General features: G+C 36.8%; 1 protein-coding gene across 3 annotated transcripts in view; it reads right to left on the bottom strand.

Annotated features, from left to right (window-relative positions):
• Positions 1 to 1,560: 1,560 nt before the first annotated feature.
• The window catches only part of PPARGC1A (PPARG coactivator 1 alpha), a 1,046,166-nt gene continuing 1,024,131 nt past the window's right edge, over positions 1,561 to 23,595 (bottom strand). For all 3 annotated transcript variants that reach the window (XM_072126007.1, XM_072126005.1, XM_072126006.1), the window contains 5 exons: positions 19,329 to 19,424; positions 19,107 to 19,227; positions 14,111 to 14,232; positions 11,856 to 12,007; positions 1,561 to 6,498 (listed from right to left, as the gene is read on the bottom strand). In XM_072126007.1, the coding sequence (XP_071982108.1) occupies positions 6,395 to 6,498; positions 11,856 to 12,007; positions 14,111 to 14,232; positions 19,107 to 19,227; positions 19,329 to 19,424 (595 nt within the window). In that variant the 3' untranslated portion in view covers positions 1,561 to 6,394. The remainder of the gene's footprint in view (positions 6,499 to 11,855; positions 12,008 to 14,110; positions 14,233 to 19,106; positions 19,228 to 19,328; positions 19,425 to 23,595) is intronic.

Raw genomic sequence — 23,595 nt, 5'->3', positions numbered from 1 at the left:
GTACTTACCTCCCACGCTCACTGCAGGCCCACTTCTTCTCACTGCTCTTGCGGTGTTGCTGGACATTTCATTATTGGGGGGGGGGGCTCTAATAGACATTTCATTATTAAAAGAGTTGTGATGCACATTTCATTATAGAGAAGGCTCTACTGGACATTTCATTATTGACAGGGCTCTGCTGAATATTTCATTATTGACAGGGCTCTGCTGGACATTTAATTAGTGAGTGGACTCACTCTGCTGTGTACTTTTTATTATTTAGGGGGCTCTGCTGGTCATTTTATTAAACTTTAGAGATCTGCATTTCCCATCCACATTTTCTTTTGGAAATTGGAAGTTCTTTTCAGTGCAAACTCCTTGCACATGTATTTCCAAAGTGTCCGCGAAACATTTGTGTTGCAATTGCACTACACCTGACGCAACACCAAATTTGCATTGAAAGAGGCATTCCGATGCACAGTCCGACCGTGCGACACATTTATCATGCAGTGTCCGATAGAATTGTGTTTCATGCCCTATGTTAAAGGTGCGCCAAAAAAAGTTGGTGCAATCTGTCGGAGCAGTGCAGGGGGTGCCAGATTTATGAAGAACATGTGCCACAATTTATGAATCTGTCACACTCTGCCCAACACACAGGCAAACTCCACATAGTGTTTTTGGCAATTGTGGGCCAATAAGTTTTCCCAGATTTTTACAGTAAAATTAGGGGCCTCGGCTTACACTCGGGTCAGCATATACTTGAGTATATATACGGTATACCTCAGCAGAAGGTATAATAAGATCTTGTCCGAAGGGTGCATATCTCTAACAAACCCAGCTCCGAGGTTTGTATATGTCATAGACATAGCAGCACTCCAAACTATCCAACAAAGCAGCACTCCAAAGCAGAAATGTAGATATTTTCACCAAAAGCGAATAAGGTACAACATTTTAGAAATTTTGTACCTTATTCACTTTTGACCAGTGTTCAAATTTAAATACTTAAAAATGAGTAAAACAGGTGGTTTATTTGAAACATTTGTTTCCCTTTATTAGCTCAGTGAGGCCAATGTGTTCTGCACATTAAAAAAATAATCACAGGAATTTGTATACAATGAATAAAACCACAGTACATGTAGACTTGGCAGGTGGAACCTCAACCCCGGGCGGTGGGGTTGGGCTAACTAAAAGCTTTGATTGCCTGTTAAGCACAATTTTACCACCATTATTACATTTTCATCTACAAATCTTACAGTAGCGCAATCCAGTCAGTGGTTCATAGTATTGATAATGTCTGTCACACAAGTACAGATTGAGAATCATCACATTATCGTATATGGCTATTCTAGATCATCAGATAAGGTTGAAACTACAATGATTGAAGTTCTCAGATTTACAGATATCAAAAAGGACACATAATCATCAACTAAATCTAAAGGGATGAAGTGCTTTATATTAGATTGATCTCAAATGACCCAACGTCTCTCCCTCCGATTGCACAATCGTTCCGTCCTGTGCAACCTTCTTTGGCAAATGAATTAGCACAATCGTATAGGCTACTTTAATGTAAAATTTCAAATCTAACATTGAATAGTAAGTTCTTTGAAAAAAGTTCAAAATTGACTTTTTTTTTTTTTTTTGTTCACAAAGGGCACAGCCATAGAAGTTAAACTACCATTAAGCAGAAAAAGCAGCTACTACACGTCAAATCTAGCGGTTTTACACAATTTTCATTTTTAATTCATTTTCATTATTTTTTATTTTTGTTATTCTCACCCACAGAATGTTAGTGGCATGTTGTCTATCTGATTTTTTTTTTTTTTTTTTAATGAATGGTAATTGTGAAAAATTAAAATTTTAATTGCATATTCGCCAATTATAAATGATCCCGATACATGTTTAAATGCCCCTAAACACACAAATTTCTGTTCTCGTATATATATATATATATATATTTGAACACAGAGGAACTTGTGATTGTAGGAGAGAGCAATTGTCAGGTCTGCAAAAAAAAAATTATTTTTTAAAAACATCTAAACAAAAAAAAATCAACATCATATCTGCTTAGAACGAAACAAATCAACACATAAGTTCAATTCATTTCAGCAAATACAGGGAAAAATAGAATGTATTAAAACATCTGATTACATAATTTAAAGGCAAAATAGGCAATGCATCTGGTCTTCAACACATAATATGATATATTAAACATTGATTTCTTAAAAATAATTTATTGCTTTTAATATATACTTTTATTTTATTTTTGTACAACAGAAAATTGAGAAAGAAAAAAAAAAATCTGTAAACTTTAGGTTTTTTTTTTTTCGTTTGGCGATCACATAATTAAACAAGATAAAATACCTGCATTTTTTTTGTTTGTAACCTACATAAATACAACCATTACACGGATTAAAGCTGTCCATAACGTAACAGGGAACCCGTGGAAATAACATGTGTGGTTATAGGTTTTTATTTATTGCTATCTATCTACATGGAGATGAGAAATTAAAAAAAAAAAATTAAAAATTAAAAAAAAAAGCCTTCGGCGTTTTACAGACAGTGGAATTTTTTTTTATTTTTAAGAATTTTAAACAAAATTTGCTGGTGATAAACCATGAACGCAGCCAATGTACAGGCTGCTTCAACTAATTGTAATTTGATTTGCCATGGTATGAAAAATGAACATAAGATCAATATTAATAGAATAGAAGCAGCTTGGTGGAGTTATCTTATATCAATATTCTCGAGAGTACAGTCTATATATATTCCTCAAGACTAAGTAGCACCCAGTAACTCATAAATATAAGACCGGCCTCATAAATATTAGTGAGGTAGTGCCTTAGAACGATGTAATTGTTTCCTGGAATATCCGTAGTCTGCATACTGGTTTTACGGGTATGTTCCATAGAACGACTGCCACCATTGTCTGTACATGACAGGTCCATTTAAAACAGCAAGAAGGGTCATTTTCTACTAAAATATTAAAAACATCATATATTTGGTACTGTCAAAGTATGAGGTTAGAATGATTCGTATTTGCATGGTTGGATAGAAATACTGGGATTTTTACATATACAGGCAGTCCCCGGTTTACGAACAAAATAGGTTCCATAGGTTTGTTCTTAAGTTGAATTTGTATGTAAGTCGGAACTATATATTTTATAATTGTAGTTCCAGACAAATTTTATTTTTGCCCCAGTGACAATTGGAGTTTCAAAATTTTTTGCTGTAATGGGACTAAGGATTATCAATAAAGCTTCATTACAGACACCGTACAGCTGATCATTGCAGTCTGGGACTATAGTAAAGTGTTCAGAGACTTCACCAGAAGGGCAGAGGGGTGTGTCTGTAACTAGGGGTCATCTGTAAGTCGGGTGTCCTTAAGTAAGGGACCGCTTGTAGGTAGAATCTAATTTGAATCAAATTTAACACAGTCAGATAAACTCAAATAAGACTGAGTTGCTAAATGAGACAGAGCCTGTAGAGTGCCGGTAGACAATAAGACCTCTCTTTTAACCCCTTGACCACTATGTCATTGCCTTTCTGATGAAGGAATATAGTGTGTTGTATATCTGAACCGTAAGCTACTCCATGCAAAAGTTTCAAAAATATTCAAAATTAAAGAATTTTTTTAAAAAAAGCTTTGTAATCTTGTTTGTAAAGATAGATGGTTGAGCAAAGACCATTCCAGATCATACAGATCTACAAAGTGCAGAGATTTTTGTGAATTATTGAATGCTTATGTGCACTGATATTTTTAAAAATGATACATCCCAAGGCCTTCATGGTCTTTTCAAAGGTCAGAAGTATAATATCCATTTTTCCTCACCCAAAATGAAAAGTAAAAAATTAAGGAAAATTAATCACAAGTTAAGGTAAATGAATCTCGACAGGCAAAATGGTGGTAGTGTCAGTGTATTGTAGCAAAATGACCCCCGGTGTTGTTAAAATCTCCTGAAATGTAATTGTAGCAAATGGCAAAAAGAGTCAAAAATCATGACTAGGTTAAACAATCTTTGGCACTCTAGTTTATTGTGCACGGCAGTTCACCAAGCTGACGCGGACAGCAGCAACCAGAGCACTAAATTCCTGATGCAAATGGCTTGACCCAATACCTTCTTGCACTGAACCCGGTAACATTACAGAAACATAAGGATTCTAGCAAAATCTGTAATATTTTTTTTTTTGTGTGTACATTCACCAATTATTCCTAAAAATGTATACTTGAAACCATTTATAATAGTAGCAATTATTCCTCCAAAAATTTTTTACAAACTGTTGCAAAAAACTGTGACGGATCAACATTTGTGAAAAAATATTTGCATCGCTAAACACGCACCACACGTAACGTAGAGTTCAGTCAGCTATGAGCCGATGGATAGGGGAAACTTGGTTAAGTCGAATACATTAAGTTAGCGGAACAAGGGTTAACCCATCAGCAGGTTAGCAATACGGGAAAGCTGTGCGTGAAGAAGATTAAAATGATTCAGTGTAAAAGATCATTGTTCATATGGAAACCAACCATACGCTGGTCTCCTACCAAGACAACGTCTTAAAGGATCAGTAGTACAGCGGAAAAGCTGTGACTACACTAATGCATAGTCAACACTATCGTGCAACGAGGGCTTCACCCGTAGCATAGGATAGTATTAAGAGAGTGTTAGCATCCTTTTAACTGGCCATATTACTGTAACAAACATGATAGCGCTAACTGATCAATATGTCTTCAGTAAACAACGGAATGGAATATCAGTTACCCGAAAAGGATGCCCAACGGTAAAAATATTGGCTAACACCAAAGATTCCTACAGTGCCGAAACAAAAAAAAAAGTTACTGGCTTATTAAACAGTGTCTAGACAAAAAATATCACCCACATATGGTGCACAGTGCTGAGTCGCCCAGCAGCTTCTCCGAGAAAAAACGCACAATGGCCTATTGTGATAGTAATCAAATCATACATTCATTCCTGACTCACGATAATACGAATAATAATAATAATATCTCCCGTAAAAAAAAAAAAAAAAATCACTACGAACGTTAACAAGACTTCTGACATGGTAAATCTTGAACCGGTTATGTATTACTGCACATGAAGACACTTACACGGAAGGATGAGACATGTTCTCCATGCGACAAGAGCCTATTCCAGGCCAATACCATCCTTCTCAAAAAACTGTTATATGGAAGCTCACCAAAAGCTCATGAGTGTGCTTAAAGCAATTATTGTGCACCCCAAAAAAAACAAAGAAAAAAAAAACAAAAAGGAAAAAAAAAATTTTGGTATAAAATTAAAACACGCACACACTGTCATTTTTGTTTTTTGTTTTCTTACAATCAAATATATATAAGCATAAATTCAGCTCCTAAATAGATTAGTATACAACAGGTGTTTCACCTTATATAGTTACACTTTGAATATTCTCGATTTTAAGAAAAAGTTTTTGTTTTGTTTTTTCGTATTGAAAAGAAGGCTGCATTTACAGTGCATAGCAGTAACAAATAAAGAACATTGTCATACTCTATATACACAAAATAAAAATACTCCATAGAACCCATTCTCTGCCAGAGATACGGGCAATATGTCCGCTTGCACATCTCCCCGGCAGAAGAGCAGGGAACATCTGTAAATACTTGACCAGTACTATGCAGTGGTAGAAACTACCTGGACACTGATTCCAATCGTTTTACTCAGCTCTCGTTTATTATGTAACACCACATCCACTCATCAGAAAATAAAATATATTTATATATATTTATATATATATATAATGCTGAACAAGCTGTGAAATTGACCATTTACAAGGCTTTCGATGTTGACGAACAACGTAGACAATTGCATGGGTGTCAGAATCGGAGACTAATGAAGAGTAAAGAGACTTGCCACTTTTTTTTTAGGTTTCTTCTGAAGATTCCCAATAAAAAAAAAAGTTACTAAGGCGTTATCTATATTGCAGTGTTTTTTGTTTTTCTTTTTTCCTATGGGATGATGATCAAAATGATACAAAGTGAAGATTGCATTGCAGTTGAGCATCAGCAGCTTACAAATCCTCCAATATTCCCGTGATAAATAGTGATCTCTCGATTTTTTTTCAGAATAATCAGTTTTGAATGGAGAAGTTTTCACAGTTGGCTGGCACTTTCATCTCCAGTGAAAAGCATGTCTCGTCTTTATTCGAGTGATACATCGGCGACTGTGAAAGTGAGGAATCATCTGACACCCATGGCTTTCCGCGCTTGTCTAACAATCCCATCGCCTCTTTAGTCTTCAGCAGCTGTGTTCATGTAAACCATTGAAGAACGGAGAGTGTAAAGTAGGAGAAATTCCTAGGTTTGACTTTCAAGAGTCTCTTATTGGAGGACGAGTTGTCCGTGAGGTATTCTCCATCATTCCATTGGGCGTGGCGGTGATGCATGTTACCTGCGCAGGCTTCTTTGTGCCTCTTTAAGCAAACTGTCAAAATCCATGGAGTCATATTTGCTTTTGGTAGAAGCAGGATCGAAGTCATCTGAATTTGAATCTACAAGTGGAAATATAATATGGTTTAACAATGAAGCAACGAAAGCAAAAAATGAGCAATGCACAAATCATTGTTTGAAAAAACTATGTAAAAATATTTGGATGATCTTGAATTTTGGCAACAAAAGCGTGATAGAGGTTTATTACAACTGTAAGAGGTCCTTATGTTGCCTTAAGGCCATTTTATATGGGCCTATAGCAGTGATGGCAAACCTTTTAGCCACTGAGTGCCCAAACTACAACCAAAACCTGCATATTTTTTGCAAAGTGCCAATGCGTCAATTTAAGAAGTAACATATTGCTCCTGCTCTGTCACAGGTTTAAATTGTATAGAAGGAGAAGAAGTTTGGATTATCATTGTAGCTTCCTTCCAGGGTCCTGGGCTGCTTGGGACTGCAAGAGGCCTTGAGTCCTGTTTGGCAAACTCTACCCTGGGGTGATGGCGCAGGTGCCCATAGAGAGGGCTCCGAGTGCTACGTCTGGCACCCGTGCCATAGGTTCGCCACCACTGGCCTATAGTAATGCCTGCAACAAGCCACCAATGATCGGGAATGAAATTTACTAGGAATGTTTATTCCCAATAAAGCACTGATTATTGACCCATATAAAAGAACCTAACATCTGGATCTTCTAAGTGGCTTGCAGTAAAGTTTCAGTGCTTGGGGTAGGACTTCCTCCTTCCTGTGTCCAGTGTAAACCTGCACATGGCTGTTTTTGCCACTCTTCTACTAGTTGGACTATTGTCTAGAGGTGCAATTCTTTACTTTTGTAAATCAACACTAGGAGAGAGATCCCATTTCAAATTTTGCTACCATTTTCCTAATGTTCAAAAATAATTGTAGTGATATATATATACAAAACTTACGTGTTGTTTAGTTTTGTATTAAAGCACATGGCATGGGGTCAGAGGTTTCAATTTTGGTCCCCATGCAATTAGTACAAAGCCATTAATATTATAAATATCATAACGGGCCCTGTGATTCTGCATGAATATGTCACAGAGCTTTTTGTCTCTGGAATAAATTTGAGATTCTATTGTACATTTTGAGATCTCTCATCTAATCGCTTATTTATTATTAAAAATATATTGGGGCAGATGCATTAATTCTGCTGTAGTTTGCACTAAAAAACTGTGCCACATTTATAAAGGGTTTTAGATGGTTTTCAGACACTCCTACGAGTAGTTCGGGGCATGGGCGTCGTCTATGAAAGGGGGTGTGGCTTTGCACATAACGGCCTGTACGCCAAAAATAATGCTGACTCAAAAGAATTTTGTCCCAGTTTTGTCATGTAAAATAAGCATAGACAGTGTAAATTACGACTAGACAGCCTTAAACTATGACCGATATATCATCCAGCCTCACACTCTTATATGAATCTTGTGCAGACTGTCTAGTCTTATTCAGCACGCTCTAATCCTAGGACAATTTTTATAAATTTGCCTCATTATTTTCATTACTTTAAATTGTTGCGGACCATAATTGTTATATAGAATGATGTAATATAATTTTGGTACTGGATAATAAAATACAAATTCTAAATATATATATATATATATATATATATATATATATATATATATATACATATACAGGCAGTCCCCGGGTTACATACAAGATAGGGTCTGTAGGTTTGTTCTTAAGTTGAGTTTGTATGTAAGTCGGAACTGTATATATTATCATTGTAATCCCAGCCAGAACTTTTTTGGTCTCTGTGACAATTGGATTTTAAAAATGTTGGGTTGTCATAAGAATCAATATTAACACTAAAGCTTAATTACAGACACCTGTGATAACTGTTATAGCTGATCATTGTAGCCTGGGACTAAAGTACAATAAATTACCAATATCCAGAGGTCCGTTTGTAACTAGGGGTCGTATGTAGGTCGAGTGTTCTTAAGTAGGGGACCGCCTGTATATTTAAACATTACAATAGAATATATCTATACATCTATCTATCTATCTATCTATCTATCTATCTATCTATATATATATATATATATATATATATATAATATTATAATGTTTATTATAATTGACTAATTGATTTTATCATGAATACCCAGAGTAGCACATATTCTATTTCTCCATGTACGTCATCATAAAATCATAAAGATATAAACTAGAATACAATTTACCATAGCGAAAAAAAAATGTATTCAGAAAATATAAATAAATAAAAAATAAGATAATTTGTTTATACTGATCCACTGCTGGTAATCATTGATCTTCTCCCTAACTCGAAATTAAAATTCCGTTCTAAGAAAATACTGGAAGCAAATAAAAAGTAAGCAATCAAATAATTCTGAATAGTTTTAAATGTGAATCCATCAGGTAAAATACTAAATAAATAATAATACCCTGGCGCTGGCATTTCCTCTATTTTCCCACATCTCCCCCGGGCATGGTTATTTTGTTTGAGATGATTACAGCGTACTAACCGGAGTCCTGTTATTCAAACAGCTGTGTTTACTCTCCAGCTCTGTCTAAGCCCCTCTACATTACGGAGGTGTTAAATAAGGTAGACACAAAGCTTCACGCCGCATCTGACTATTTCAATCTACCAACAAGTAAACAGAAAATAAATCTTGTACTGCACGCAAGGTTGAGCTCCTGCTCAAGAGTGGCGTCTTCTCCACATGTATAGAAAAGGAGAAAATATGGAGAGTTGAAGGACGGCTAAAATATCTACAGAACATTTCTAAAGGGAACCTGTCGCCAGAGACCTCATTTTCACTACAGGCGGGTTACAGGAGCCCATTACAGCTGCATTGCACATCTGCCTTTCTGCATTCTCTAAGCATTTACATTACAATATAAGTTACCTTGCACCCTGACAGAATACTGTACGTAGTCGCAGGAGTTGGGCTTTGGTTTGGATGTATTTTAAAAAACAACATGTGCTACAGACTGCTCAGCCCCCACCTTTGTGCCCCTGCACAGCTCCTCCCTCTCCCACTGATGTCAGATCACCAGGCTATGAGCTCTGTGAAGGAGCAGGAGGGAGGCGCTGTACAGGAGCACAAAGGTGGGGACTAAGAGCTGAAGAGTCTGCAGCACAGACAAGTCACGTGTTGTTTTTTTTAAATGCATCCAAACCAAAGCCCAACCCCTGGGACTACACAGAGGATTCTGTTAGGGTGTAACGTAAGTTATAACACACAATTATATGGGAATGCAAATGCTACGAGAAGATAGAAAGACAAATTTGCAATGCAGCAGTAATGGGCTTCTGTAATCTGCCTTTAGTGAAAATGATAGGTTCCCTTTAAAAGTTGTTGCCCTGGAATTTCAATATTTGATTGTAGGGGGGGAGGGGGGCCAACCAAACACTCCGCAATGACCCATTCTACTTCACATCATAAACAGAGAGTACAAAGCCATAAGAAGATGACTTTGTGTCGGAATTGCAGCCGTGGCTCCCATAGAATAGATGGGAGTTGTGTTTGTAGTTACGGGTTTTGGCGACCACAGCGAGCATGGAGCCAAACACTTAGAATGTTTGTTCAGCTGTTTATAATAGAGCAAACAGTTAGTGTGGAGGCGGAAGCTGCTCTGTCACTAGATATAACGTGTGTAATTATTTAGCACATTTTTCAAAATGCAAAGTTTCCATATGGTTATCTCCCCACTGATTTTGGTGCCGAAAATTTGCATTACAGTGATGTGATTTTGAAAAAGTAATGTAAAGGATGCGTTTCTTTTCCAAGCAGAAATTGCTGCTCAGTGCGGAAAATAAAATAATGATCATCCTGCTTTTCTTGTGTGTCCTCCTGGATTTTTTGGGGAAAGTGAAAATCTGCATGAAATTTGCATTGAATGGGGGAGATTCATCATCCTGTCTATGCCAGAATTATGGAGTAATTTGCACCTAAAATGGCTAAAAATGCCAAATTTACAAAGGGTTTTTAGACAATTTTTGGGGAGTTTTAGGACTTGTCCAGAAAAGGGGTGTGACCTGAGGTAAAGGGCTTGGGTTAATCTGTGCGCCATAAAATTCAGTGGGTGCACCAGAAAATTCTGTAGGAAACTAGACCAAATAAAAGATGGTCTAAGGTAAACTACTCCAGGTACATCATTCAGCACGACATATCTGCCACAGAATACAATTGTGTATTATACGACTGTCTGCGCTGGCCTATTCGCCAAAACTTTCATGAATGTCTCCCTATATGTAGTATTTCCAAGAAAGCAATATGAATGTACCCTATGGCTCTGTATTGACAGTAACATCTCTGTTATATGCATGTTGAATGACTTAAGTTCAATGTACTTGAGTGAAAGGTCACTACTCTTCTCTTTTATCAGTTATGCTTTAATATGCTAATTTTGTGAATATAAAAGTGAAAATATTTTGATGAAAGGTGGGGAAATCTAAGGAAACAATGTATGTGTCTTTAAATGTATCTATACAGAATGGATCAGAAGGAGGACTATGTCTTCTTCTGGATATTGTCTAATGAATGGAGACTTAAAGGTCATATATGCTCCGTATCCAGTTTTCCTGGATGGAATAAGAAACCTGTGTCTCTAGTTCCATGTTTTAGATGGAAGCTCTCGAAGTCAATGCCCGGGATGCTGCACATCGCTCCCAGAGACTGTTAGAAGTGAGCTGTGCGAATGCCTGACTTGGACATTGCTGCTGGTGAGGGCCTCACTTGAGGGTAAGTTGGTGGGGACCCCAGAGGAACAGGCCCCATGAGCACTCCGCATAATCCGGCCCTGGTGCAGAGTAGTGTACTTGTTGACTAGGTGAATAACCATTCAACCATCTAATCTATACAGTGGTGTCCTGGATAAAGAAGTGTTGGCTTGTTGGATTTTACCAGTCTCCATGGTGTTGTTGTCTTGGCATAAGCATGAAATTAACCTCAAAACTGTCATGGAAAGTAAGCTTAAGTAATGTAAAACTTTATAACCACCAGAAAAAAACCCTGAACTGTTCAACCCTGACTACACTATTGGCATGATATTAAACCTATGACTTATAGGAAACCAGAGTAGGGATACACATATACAAGCTTCAACTGAAAACATATGTACTACATAAAAGCCCAGTGATGTACAAACAAGTTTTATAACCCATGGCCTTTTCCATCTCAAACATCTGATTTTAGCATTGCCAGCCTGATGCCGATGGCGCCGACATGTAAATTAACTACTGAGCTATAAAGAATATACAGCATATATTAGCTTCTACCATATGCTGGTACTTTATTCTAGGCAATTCATTTTTCATACCAAATTAGCAATAAATGAGGAGTCCAGTAAATCACTGCCATCCCGCTACTATGTCAAGGTAAATCCTTTTGTGTGATAACGGCACCATCTAACCGAATGAAACACATGGAATCCATACCTAAATCTGCATAGTTGGACTTGCAAAACTGCTTTCTTCCACAAAAGCACAGCTCAAAGTCGGGTTCATTAGCTCTGCGCAGGGTGTATCCATTCTCAAGAGCAGCAAACGCATCACAGGTGTAGCGATAGGTGATGAAACCGTAACAGTCTCTGCAATGGGGAGAGTAAATATTAGTAAGGGTGGTTAATGTAGACTCGTAATGTAGACTCGCACAAAACAGCTATACATCACATTATTCCCACATTTCTTCATGGTGATTGGGGTGTAAGGAATCTTTTGGTGTAAATTATCACAAGGTAGTATAGATTGGACAACCTTTTGTGTGTAACTATACATAGTTAATCCATCTTAGAGTTTAAATCGGAGACAATGTCTACTTATGTAACGCCATTAATCTAAGGCCTTGTTCACATGGCCGTCTGGGGGGATGTACATGCGGCCGTAAATTTATACTTCCCCATTATACGTCCCCATACACTGCAATGGCGGCCCAGCATCGGTATGGTGGCATCGATCCGCACCGTACACAAGGAAAAGATAGAGCATGCTCTATCTTCCCCCGTGTCTGGGGACGTGTGGAGCTTTTTTCTATGGAGGGGTCACCTCCTCCTCCTCTCCAGATCACTGATGTATGCCCAATGGCTGTATGAATGTACCCTTAGACCACGCCATTGTAGTAAGAAAAACTGTGAACTGGTCAAGTGTTAGGTCAATGTTTTTCATTGTAAGAGTGGACTGGTGAGGACGTTGAAGATTTCTAAATTTATTTGTCTCATGGATGATTCCCCTGTAGACTTAGAACGTTGTCAGCAGGCATAAATTCCTAATGACCTCCTCATACACATACATTCTTGGTTAGTGCCCATGGTCGTTGTTTTTGACCGTTTGCTACATTTTTATCTCAGCTGTTGTCTGTGCTACAAAACACAAAGCAGGTTCTATTCCAGCCGAGGTTGTGCCTTCGGAAAACTTCATTGTGGTCATTGGTGTGTAAGCAGGACATCACACATACTACAAAACAATGAACCACGGGCTAAGAGAAGTCAATGGTCGTGGACATGTAGCCTTAATCTGAGCATGCTTATGCTTTTGTTTTGGAGGTGTTAATAATCCAAACATTTAGTAGTAGCCTATACAGCTTGTCAACATAGGATCAGTATGTTGAATTTCATCCTTTTTTACCTTACTTCCCTCAACACTGACCATACAAATGTTGGCCAAATGTCAAATTCATAGTAAATGGTTGGCCAATCAGGGGGCTAAAACTACCTCAAGTCCTTCAATAGATGAAAATAAGTACATTTTAATGATTTTAGCGAGTTCTGATGACCTAATGTGTAAATGATTTCCTGATATCGATGAGGGGGGGTTTGATGGTAAAAATCAGAAGATCCTTTGACCAGGTCAAGCCAACAGCTATCTTATGTGTATGGAGGACTTCTGTCTTATGTGCATGGCCGACTTTAGTAAACCTGCATATCAGGCATTAACCCCTTAAGGATGCAGGGTTTTTCTGCTCATTTCTCGCTCTCCAACTTCAAAAATCCATAACTTTCTCATTTTTACGTGTACAGACCTGTGTGAGGGATTATTTTGTGCGTAACAAATTTAACTTTCCCATAATGTTATTTATTTTAACATGCCGTGTACTGCGAAGCTGAAAAAAAATTCCAAATGTGGAAAAATTTTAAAAAAAAACGCACGTTCTTGTGCGATCGCGGTGATACCAAATTTATATAGGTTTTCTTGTGTTTTAATACATTTTCAAAAATTAAACGAATGTGTACAAAAAAGGAAAAAAAAATTTTGTCATCTTCTGAAGCTAATAACTTTTTCATACTTTGGCGCACGGAGCTGTGTGAGGGGTCATTTTTTGCGAAATGAGGCGACGTTTTCATTGTTACCATTTTGAGGTCTGTGAGACATTTTGATCATTTTTTATTTCATTTTTTATGTGATGTAAAAAGGTGTCAAAAGAAGACCCGAGGCTACCATGGCAACCGATCGCGACTTTGCTGGCGGCGTTGAGAGGGTTAATAGTTATTAGCGGTGGGAGTTTTCTGCAAAATGCAAAAACACTCACCTTTGTATGAAAAGGACTCAGCCCGTGAGCCCTCTTCATACACTCCTTATACCTCTGCGCCGTAGAGCTACGGCGCAGAGCGTTAAGGGGTTAAGTTGCATATAATGTAAACGTCCTAAAATAATTTAGAATACCCTGCAATGTTTCAATCTAGGGAAACACCACTCACCCATCATCCCGCAGATTGACCGTACATTCTTCAATTTCACCAAAAACTTCAAACCGAGCTCGCAGTTCAGAACGACTCATGTTCGTTCTCATCTTACCGATGTAAATAACTCTGTGCTCCTCCTACAGAAAAGGTAAAAAATAAATATATTACTAAAAAATACCTTAAAAATAATTTGTCTGTTTATAAAACCCATAATCATACTGTAATATCAAGGTAAATTGATCCAGGACCTTCAACTATCAGCCAGGTGGATAGAAGGAAGACAGACTAGACAAATATTCCATCTGTTCCTTCTTGACATTTTTTACTCATATGCAAATTAGCATTTTGGTGCACTATGGGTGTGACCATCAGGTCAACTGTACCTTCAATTTTCCAGTTTCAAATAAGGGAAAGGAGTGAAAGATGGTAGTAGTGAAAATGGCCAAAAGAGGATGGACTCTTCAATGATGGTATAAAAATAAAAATTCCTCTACATTTAGGTAATGGATGGTTCTTGTGCATAATATTTCTCATATAAGGACTTATGTTTATTTTCAGGAGCTGACGGGTTCCCTTTAAGTAAACGTAAAGACACCAATTATACAAAATCTGATTTTTTTTTTCCCAGAAAATAATGGTCAGTTACTTCCACCCTGCTAAAAAGTCTGCTATGGATGAAACTCTTATTCAGGAATTTATTTTCGAACTCCCAGTTATGGCTTTGATGGTGTTAATTAACACTCTGTAGCCTGGAGGACTAAACCTATGGTATGTTTTGCTGTATTTGGCACATATTAATACTGAGCGGAATTGGACGGAGACTCCATTCCATATCTCTTTTTTATTAAAATCCACTCAATATAACATTTTTCTTGGCACACTAAAGCTCGGCTTATTATAGAGCGGTTCATGTGTGCATTAGGCTGATGGATTCAATACATATGCATATAGAGTCATTAAATGCAGATCAAAATATACCTTTTTTTGGATACTGGGAGCATTGGGCAATAAATTCAAGGAAAGGAGGTTTTCATATTGCTTTCTAAAAGGAACAGTTAATAATTTTAATGCATTGCTTTGCTGTGGTGGTTAATAGAGTTTTAATATAGACATTAGGTACAATAAATGACACAATTATAGATGTGATTATAGAACCTCCAAGTGTACATTTCAACAAGGGGTCAGACATTGGTCTTGAGGTCCATGGCTAATATTTTCAAATTCCAATAGGGGGCGCATTTTGTCTAAACATATACCCTGAGTAACAGCTGAGTAAAACCTTTGTAGAAGAAGAAGCTTCCCTCTATTAGGCTCCTTTCATAGGTTTTTGGCTCTCAGCTGGACACCATACAGATGCGGACACATTAATTGATAAGAAGCACCATACAATTTAATTCCTTACAGAAAAAAAAGATCTAGAAGACCAGAAGCACAAAAGGACAACAGTAGGGACATGTCCATCTATGCCCCTAACCAGTGACAGATTTGACATTTTCGGAGCCCTAAACTAAATTATTTCTGGGTGCTCCCCTAATATACAGCTCCGCACAGAAGGTCTAGGAGTCGCATTGTATGGACATAAGTGGGGGTGTAAGGATGTCCAGATCTCCTTGGGTCTCATAATAATTAATAATAAGAATTCTGAATAGAAAACATCAATACATTTGAAAGACATATAGAAGATAGATCGATGGATAGAATAGTAAGCAAATAGTTTGATGTGAGAAAAATAGAGAGAAGTTAGTTACATAGATGATTGATAGATAGATAGATAGATAGATAGATAGATAGATAGATAGATAGATGGATAGATATGAGATAGATAGATAATATTTAGATAGATATATATTAGATAGATAGATATGAGATAGATAGATATGAGATAGATAGATAATATATAGATAGATAGATATTAGATAGATAGATATGAGATAGATAGATAGATAGATAGATATTAGATAGATAGATAGATAGATAGATAGATAGATAGATAGATAGATAGATAGATAGATGATAGATAGGTGATAGATAGGTGATAGAGAAATATATGAGATAGATAGATAGATATGAGATAGATAATATATAGGATAGATAAATAGATATTAGATAGATAGATAGATAGATATGAGATAGATATGAGATAGATAGATAGATATGAGATAGATAGATAGATAGATAGATAGATATGAGATAGATAGATATGAGATAGATAGATAGATAGATAGATAGATATGAGATAGATAGATATGAGATAGATAGATAGATAGATAGATAGATAGATAGATATGAGATAGATAGATATGAGATAGATAGATGGATAGATAGATAGATAGATAGATAGATATGAGATAGATAGATAGATAGATAGATAGATAGATAGATGGATAGATAGATAGATAGATAGATAGGTGATATCATAGACTATTATTACCCCAGTCTTGCAAAATCCCATGTTCTTTAAATGCTATGGCAATAGAAATAAGCGAACCCAAAGTGTAGGCTCGGTGTTCGGTTGGGTTCCTCCCAATCCAGTGTCTCCCTGACCAATCTTAGCCATGGCTAGTTGTTAGAGGTGTTAATTTATCTGGGTCGGAAGAAACACACCCGAATGCCGAACAACGCTAAATTGTATTTGGATAGGCCAATAAAGTTTCTTTGCATTGAATTGACAGATATCTACATAGATAGATAAATAATAGCTAGACAGAATACATGTTGATGTTTCCCCCGTCTCACCCAAGTAGATGTGTATTCATGCTGCATCGGCTTGTTTATTCCGGCGTATAAGATACCATACATCAGCCCCATTGATAAAATCCCAGGATTCGCCCAGCCTGACATGCTGTGACCTCACTGCTGCCTACAGTAGACTGTGTAATGAACAGCAAGCTAGTGATTTATCTGTATTGACCCCTAGTGAGTTATGAAGCCATCACTTCAGAGCAACTTGGGGAAATCTATACCGTGCATATGCTTTATAGCAATGTCCTTCAGCACCTGCTCAGACACATATGTCACCCTGCCTGGCCTTGAACCGCTAAAGAGTATGTGTCCTTAACCATTTGTCAAGAATTACTTATCTTCTGCTGTGACATCGCAGCTTGTTTATTTTATGCTTTACATAAAATCTCTCATTTTTAGGGTTAAAAATATACAGGAGAATAAATGTGAAAAATTACAACTAATGTAATTAGATAGAAATATATGAGATAGAGAAGAGTACTGTATCTTATATCTATAATAATGTCCTTCCTTCTTTCTCTATCCATCTCATCTCTCTCTCTCTCTACATATATATTTTATATATCTTTCAATCTAAAATAGATATAAAATAGATAACAAGTCTGCCCAGTGTTGAAACTCCTCAAAATGCGGGGTGCAGTAACCCCACAGGTCCTGACTGGGCCTTCAAATACAGTAGTCACAATGGAAAAACGCAGGCAGCACTCCAATGGTCCAAATTTCAAAGTAAATGGAACTTTATTGAGACTACGGCAACATTTCAGTGTCATTAACCTTTTTCAAGCCTTAAAAAAGGTGATTGAAAACTAAAACATTGCCACAGTCTCAATAAAGTTCCATTTACTTTGAATTTTGGACCATTGGAGTGCTGCCTGCGTTTTTCCATCTATCTATCTATCTCATATCTATCTATCTATCTATCTCATATCTATCTATCTATCTATCTATCTATCTATCTATCTATCTTATATCTATCTATCTATCTATCTATCTATCTATCTATCTCATATCTATCTATCTTATATCTATCTATCTATCTATCTCATATCTATCTATCTCATATCTATCTATCTCATATCTATCTATCTATCTATCTATCTATCTATCTATCTATCTATCTATCTCTACTATCTCATATCTATCTATCTATCTATCTATCTATCTATCTATCTATCTATCTATCTATCTCATATCTATCTATGTCTATCTATCTCATATCTATCTATCTATCTCATATCTATCTATCTATCTATCTATCTATCTCATATCTATCCATCTTATATCTTTCTATGCTTCCGTGGATATACTGTATTTTGTGAGATTCTGTCTGGAATCTTGTCACTCTGTACCAACACTTACTAGTGAGGGTTTAATACAAGGGGCCACATTAATCTTAGTGTGATGTATGTGATTTGGTTGTAATTTAGAGGCTTTTAGGGCACATTGAGGTATTTGCAATTTTTGCACCTTTTTCCAGCAGTTTGCCGGAGTTTCCACCTAATTTGTCTTTGCATTTCTCCTGCTTCCAGATGCTATCAGTGAAAATGGAAAGATTGTGGCCGTACTGGATTCTTGCTACCAGATGTTTGCACCTGATTTAAGGGCACAAATAATGGGGCAAAAATACTCCATTCTAAGCAGTAAAAAAAAAAAAAACTCCAGTATTGGTACAAAAAAGTGCGCCTTTCTTAAAATGTGCACCTAAATAGTCTCAAACAAGCCCTGCATTTGGTAAAGAGCTGAGACTACAAAGACAAAAATGGTAAGAAAATAGATAGAAATATAGATTTGCAACAGATAGATGACAGATAATAGATAGATCGATAGATAGATAGATAGATAGATAGATAGATAGATAGATAGTAGATAGATAGATAGATAGATAGATAGATATGAGAGAGATAGATAGATAGATAGATAGATAGATAGATAGATAGATATGAGATAGATAGATAGATAGATAGATAGATATGAGATAGATAGATATGAGATAGATAGATATGAGATAGATAGATAGATAGATAGATAGATATGAGAGAGATAGATAGATAGATAGATAGATAGATAGATAGATAGATAGATAGTAGATAGATAGATAGATAGATAGATAGATAGTAGATAGATAGATAAATAGATAGATATGATATACATAGATATGAGATAGATAGATATTAGATAGATAGGAGATATATAGATGATAGATTCATATGAGAGATGAATTTTTCTTAACCTTGACATGTACTATATCATTATTGACATAACTGCTTACAATTGCTTTTTGCCTCTGTCGCTCCCTCTGTTTTGCTCGCTCTGACTCCCGTTTCTCATACTCCTTGCGATACTCCTCCCTCTTCAGGCACTCGTGTTGATATTCCTCATAACTGTCATATCTAGAAATGGATATAACCAGTTAATGAACAGCATAAAGCCCCTGGGATGAGTCAGGGGAATATGTACAATCCTCGGCTATAGCTGCGCTGGAGCCTCCTACCTGGGTCTACGGCTGTATGGTGACCTGGATCTGGATCGTTCATACACTGGAGAGTTGTTCTGTTTACAATGATCTGTTTCGTAACAGCAGTAAGACCTGAGCAAGAAAGAAGAACCCAATGTCATTCATAGTCACGGATATAGAGATGAGAAAAGGAATTAGTATATATTGTTAGGGAAGATGTCAACATGACCAACAAGGGGATTATTTACTGTAATAGCAATGTAAATCAATGTATATGCAACTTATGTTATTATACTGCCAGGGGTGGAACTACAGGGGTAGCAGACATAGCAGCTGCTATGGGGCCCGCAGTGTCAGGGGGCCCCGGAATTTGACCTGACACACTGAAGAGTGGATGTGCAACATTATATACATATTATGCTCCACAGAGAGAATCAGATGGAGGGGACAGGACTAGGAATCTCTGACTCCTGCCATCTACTTCTCCCATGTGGTCGGCAGGTACTGGGACAGATCTGTCATATATATATATATATATATATCAGTGCATAAATTTGTGCGCATAAGTGTACAAGTGTCTGTATGTGTGTAAGAGTATAATGTGTGTATGTGTGTATACAAATATATTTTCAGAAGTCTGCTATGGGACGCTGCCTCTACTAGTTACACCCCGTATATAACTTCCTATATATATTCCATGTCCCATCCAAGATCACCAAAATCTAATTTGTGTAAAACTTTCCTTATCCAAAACGTATCTCTTATCCACAGCTGATCGGTAAGGAAACGTTTTCTGGGATCCCCACTGATCCCCGTCAATCTGGTGAATGGGGTCCTGTTCTTATTAATGGGTGGAGCAGCAGGAAAAGCATGTGTCTAGTCACTCCATTCAATAATATGGCAGTGTTGGGAATTGCATATCTATCTCAAGCACTCCAATTCTGTGCAACCCATTAGTGGAAATAGGACCCAAGTTATCCAGATGAGTGTCGTAATTGGTGAGGGTCATAGCTTTTGGAACCTCATCGATCAGCTTGTGATTCCCTATTCTGTGGATAGTGTATAACTTGAAAAGTTGGTACAAACACTTTGAGGATTTAGAGGAAGATCTTCTATGAATCAGAATATGATTCGCTCATTCAAGTAAAGCTTAGACCATCTAAATATTCCATAGCCAGTCATTCCTCTCAATACCCACCAAATATTACCAAATTTTCTTGAGTATTGTCAATAGCAACTTTACTCAGTAAAATTCCCGGTTTTGCAGACGTGCCGCCATTAATGGATCTCTGTCGTGTCTCTATTATTAAAGAGGTTGCCTTGGATGAGAAATCAACTAAGTGCTTTATCATGTGACAAACATAGTTGCTTTCTTCCAAAAACAGCACCACACCTGTTCACAAATTGTATTGCAGCTGAGTGCAATTGAGCTGAATCGATTGAGTTGAATGATGTGGTGCTGTCATGAAATAATTTCATTTTTTTAATCTAGTACATAATTATTTTTTTTAAAATGCCGATTTTTTTAAATATATATCATTCGAGATTTGCTTTGCTCAAGCTTTGCTACATTTTTCAGAAGATTTGATTCAGATAGATACGGATAAACCAAATTTATTCGGTCCAAACCCACGTTGCTATAATTGTTTCTCAAAAATGGTATATAACACCCTCTCTAGTTTTCTATAACACAATTTTCATGTATACATACATATATTAATAAAGGTCTTATCTCATTTAGTACATTTATTTTTTTTTTTTACAAATGTAAAAATTTTCAGTTTTCACTAAAACAATAATAATGACAGCAACCTAACAGATGTGGTGCAAACAGACAATAACAGAAACCGCAGATGGAGACTCATGTGATCTTTATCAGACCATGAACAATCGCCCTGCCACTAATAGGTTTTCTCATCTTTATATAACCTACTGGTGTTGTTTCTCCAGTTATTGCCACCTGTTATATGTCATATGTAAGAATGAACAAAATTTTCTTTTCTAAACATTTTCTAGAAAAAATAAAAAAAGTTTGTATAAGGCTAATCAATATTACCTTGAAAAAAGTATGCATTAAGTAATAAACGACTGCAAAAAGGAGATACATGTACAGGCAGTCCCCGGGTTACATACAAGATAGGTTCTATAGGTTTGTTCTTAAGTTGAATTTGTATGTAAGTCGGAACTGTATATTTTATCATTGTAATCGCAGCCAGAACTTTTTTGGTCTCTGTGACAATTGGATTTTAAAAATGTTGGGTTGTCATAAGAACCAGGATTAACCATAAAACTTCATTACAGACACCTGTGATAACTGTTATAGCTGTTTATTGTAGCCTCTGACTAAAGCACAATAAGTGACCAATATCAAGAGGTCCGTAACTAGGGGTTGTATGTAAGTCGAGTGTTCTTAAGTAGGGGACCGCCTGTATATATATATATATATATATATATATATATATATATATATATGTGTGTTTTTTAAAAAATTATTAGAAAAATAAAAAGGTTGTATAAGGATAATCAATGTTACTTTGAAAAAACATATGCATTAAGTAATAAACGACTGTAAAATAAGGAGAGCGCAAAAGTAAAAAGAGGCAAGTCTGTGCGCGATCATAGAGAACAGTCCATCATATCCAGCAGAGAATTAGAACTCCCGGCCAGATCAATAGGGATGTTTAATTAATTAATGTCTGTTAATTCTGTGTGTGCCCCCCGCTGAGTTCAGTGACCTGCACAATGCATGTTTCCAGGGAATGAGTCTGACGTAGATTCTGCTCCGGTGAACCATTGCACAATCTGAAGCTGACTGCTCTGATACGCTCAGATTTTATTCCAATACTTTATCTTTTTTATATATTGGACAAAGTCTTCTAGAAATCAATTGGGTTGATTGATTAAAGTGAGTATATTGTTCCCGTTATCGTATACAGTGGACTTCATAAACCCCATGTGCATTCCATATATTCTCGCCGCTCGCATTCTTTCGGCTTTCCAAACACTATCTTAGTCATTTATAAAGAAGGAACTGACACGGTGTTTAAGGGAATGCGTTTCAGACCTATAATTTTATCACAAGGGTTAATCATTAAAGCTTAATAAATAATGTCCTCTGCTAGTTCAGGACTGATTGAGAAAAGCCGAGATTGTGACAGACAGCATCATATATCTCTGTGATAAATACCCTATGGATGATGTGGATTTCATACTTATATTCAGCCTATACACACAAGCCTATAATCGAGGCATTGTTCCTTCTGACAGCTCTTATACCCATAAACTGGGCCGTGTAGAGAAAATCCCAATACATATCCAATCCGTAAATTTCTAAACTTACACCTAAAACGTAGCATTTAGTATTTAGAAACAAGTTGGCCATAAATATTAGGCCGGTATGAGCCAATACCATCATTTTGGCAAACATTTTTGACCAATGTGGACGACGTGCTTGGCCAACGTTTGTCCTTCCATGATGAGCGAAAGGAAGGATCGGGAATGCAAAATTTGGACTTATGCAATACTAATTTCTCAAGATACTACAGAAAAAGGTGTCCTGCAGCAGATTACATGTGTATAGGGACGTGTCGAGTTAACGATGTGGTTGTGATGAACACCACAAATTTTTTTTTTAATAGCCGCAAAGGCACCAAAAATTTCTACCCTTAAATTTAGCTTCCAAATTAAAAGATAAGAAAAGCCCTTGTCTAAGGCAGGCATGAGCCTTCATAGCATTTCAAGCATTGTTGACACAATAATAGTCAGTAGGGGGTCAAACAAAAGTTGTTTTTAATGTTGGCCTTCAGCACGCATCTAGTTTTCCCAAGACTACTGACTTTTCGAACTAGCCCTGGGGCCGGACCTGACAAAGAGATCTGAAAAGGCAACATACTTTATTTTGTACTCTCTCCTCGAAGGCAATAAATTGTGTGTTAAATGTTCCTGTCAGTTGCTAATGCTCAAGAGAAGTACGACTAAAAAAACTAAAAGAAGTAAGAAATGTAGAGCTGGCTTCTGACACAAACATGTATAAAATTGTATGATGTATAAAATTGTTAGCCAACCATGGTTTTTCGTAGACTGCCAATAAATATTAAGTTGATTTTGGGCAGACTGGCTCTGGTCAATGTATATTGAGCCAACTGAAGTGTATGGGACCTCCCGACTTTCCATGATCAAAGCAGGACATCTATAGTAGAAGGTCTATAGCAGTGGTGGCGAACCTATGGCACGGGTGCCAGAGGTGGCACTCAGAGCCCTCTATATGGGCACTCTTGCCATCACCCCAGGGCAGAGTTCGCCA

Source organism: Engystomops pustulosus, chromosome 1 (genome assembly GCF_040894005.1).
Source record: "Engystomops pustulosus chromosome 1, aEngPut4.maternal, whole genome shotgun sequence".
NCBI classification, from domain to species: domain Eukaryota; kingdom Metazoa; phylum Chordata; class Amphibia; order Anura; family Leptodactylidae; genus Engystomops; species Engystomops pustulosus.
The sequence above is the reverse complement of the archived record's forward strand: the minus strand, read 5'-3'. Positions and strand labels throughout refer to the sequence as shown.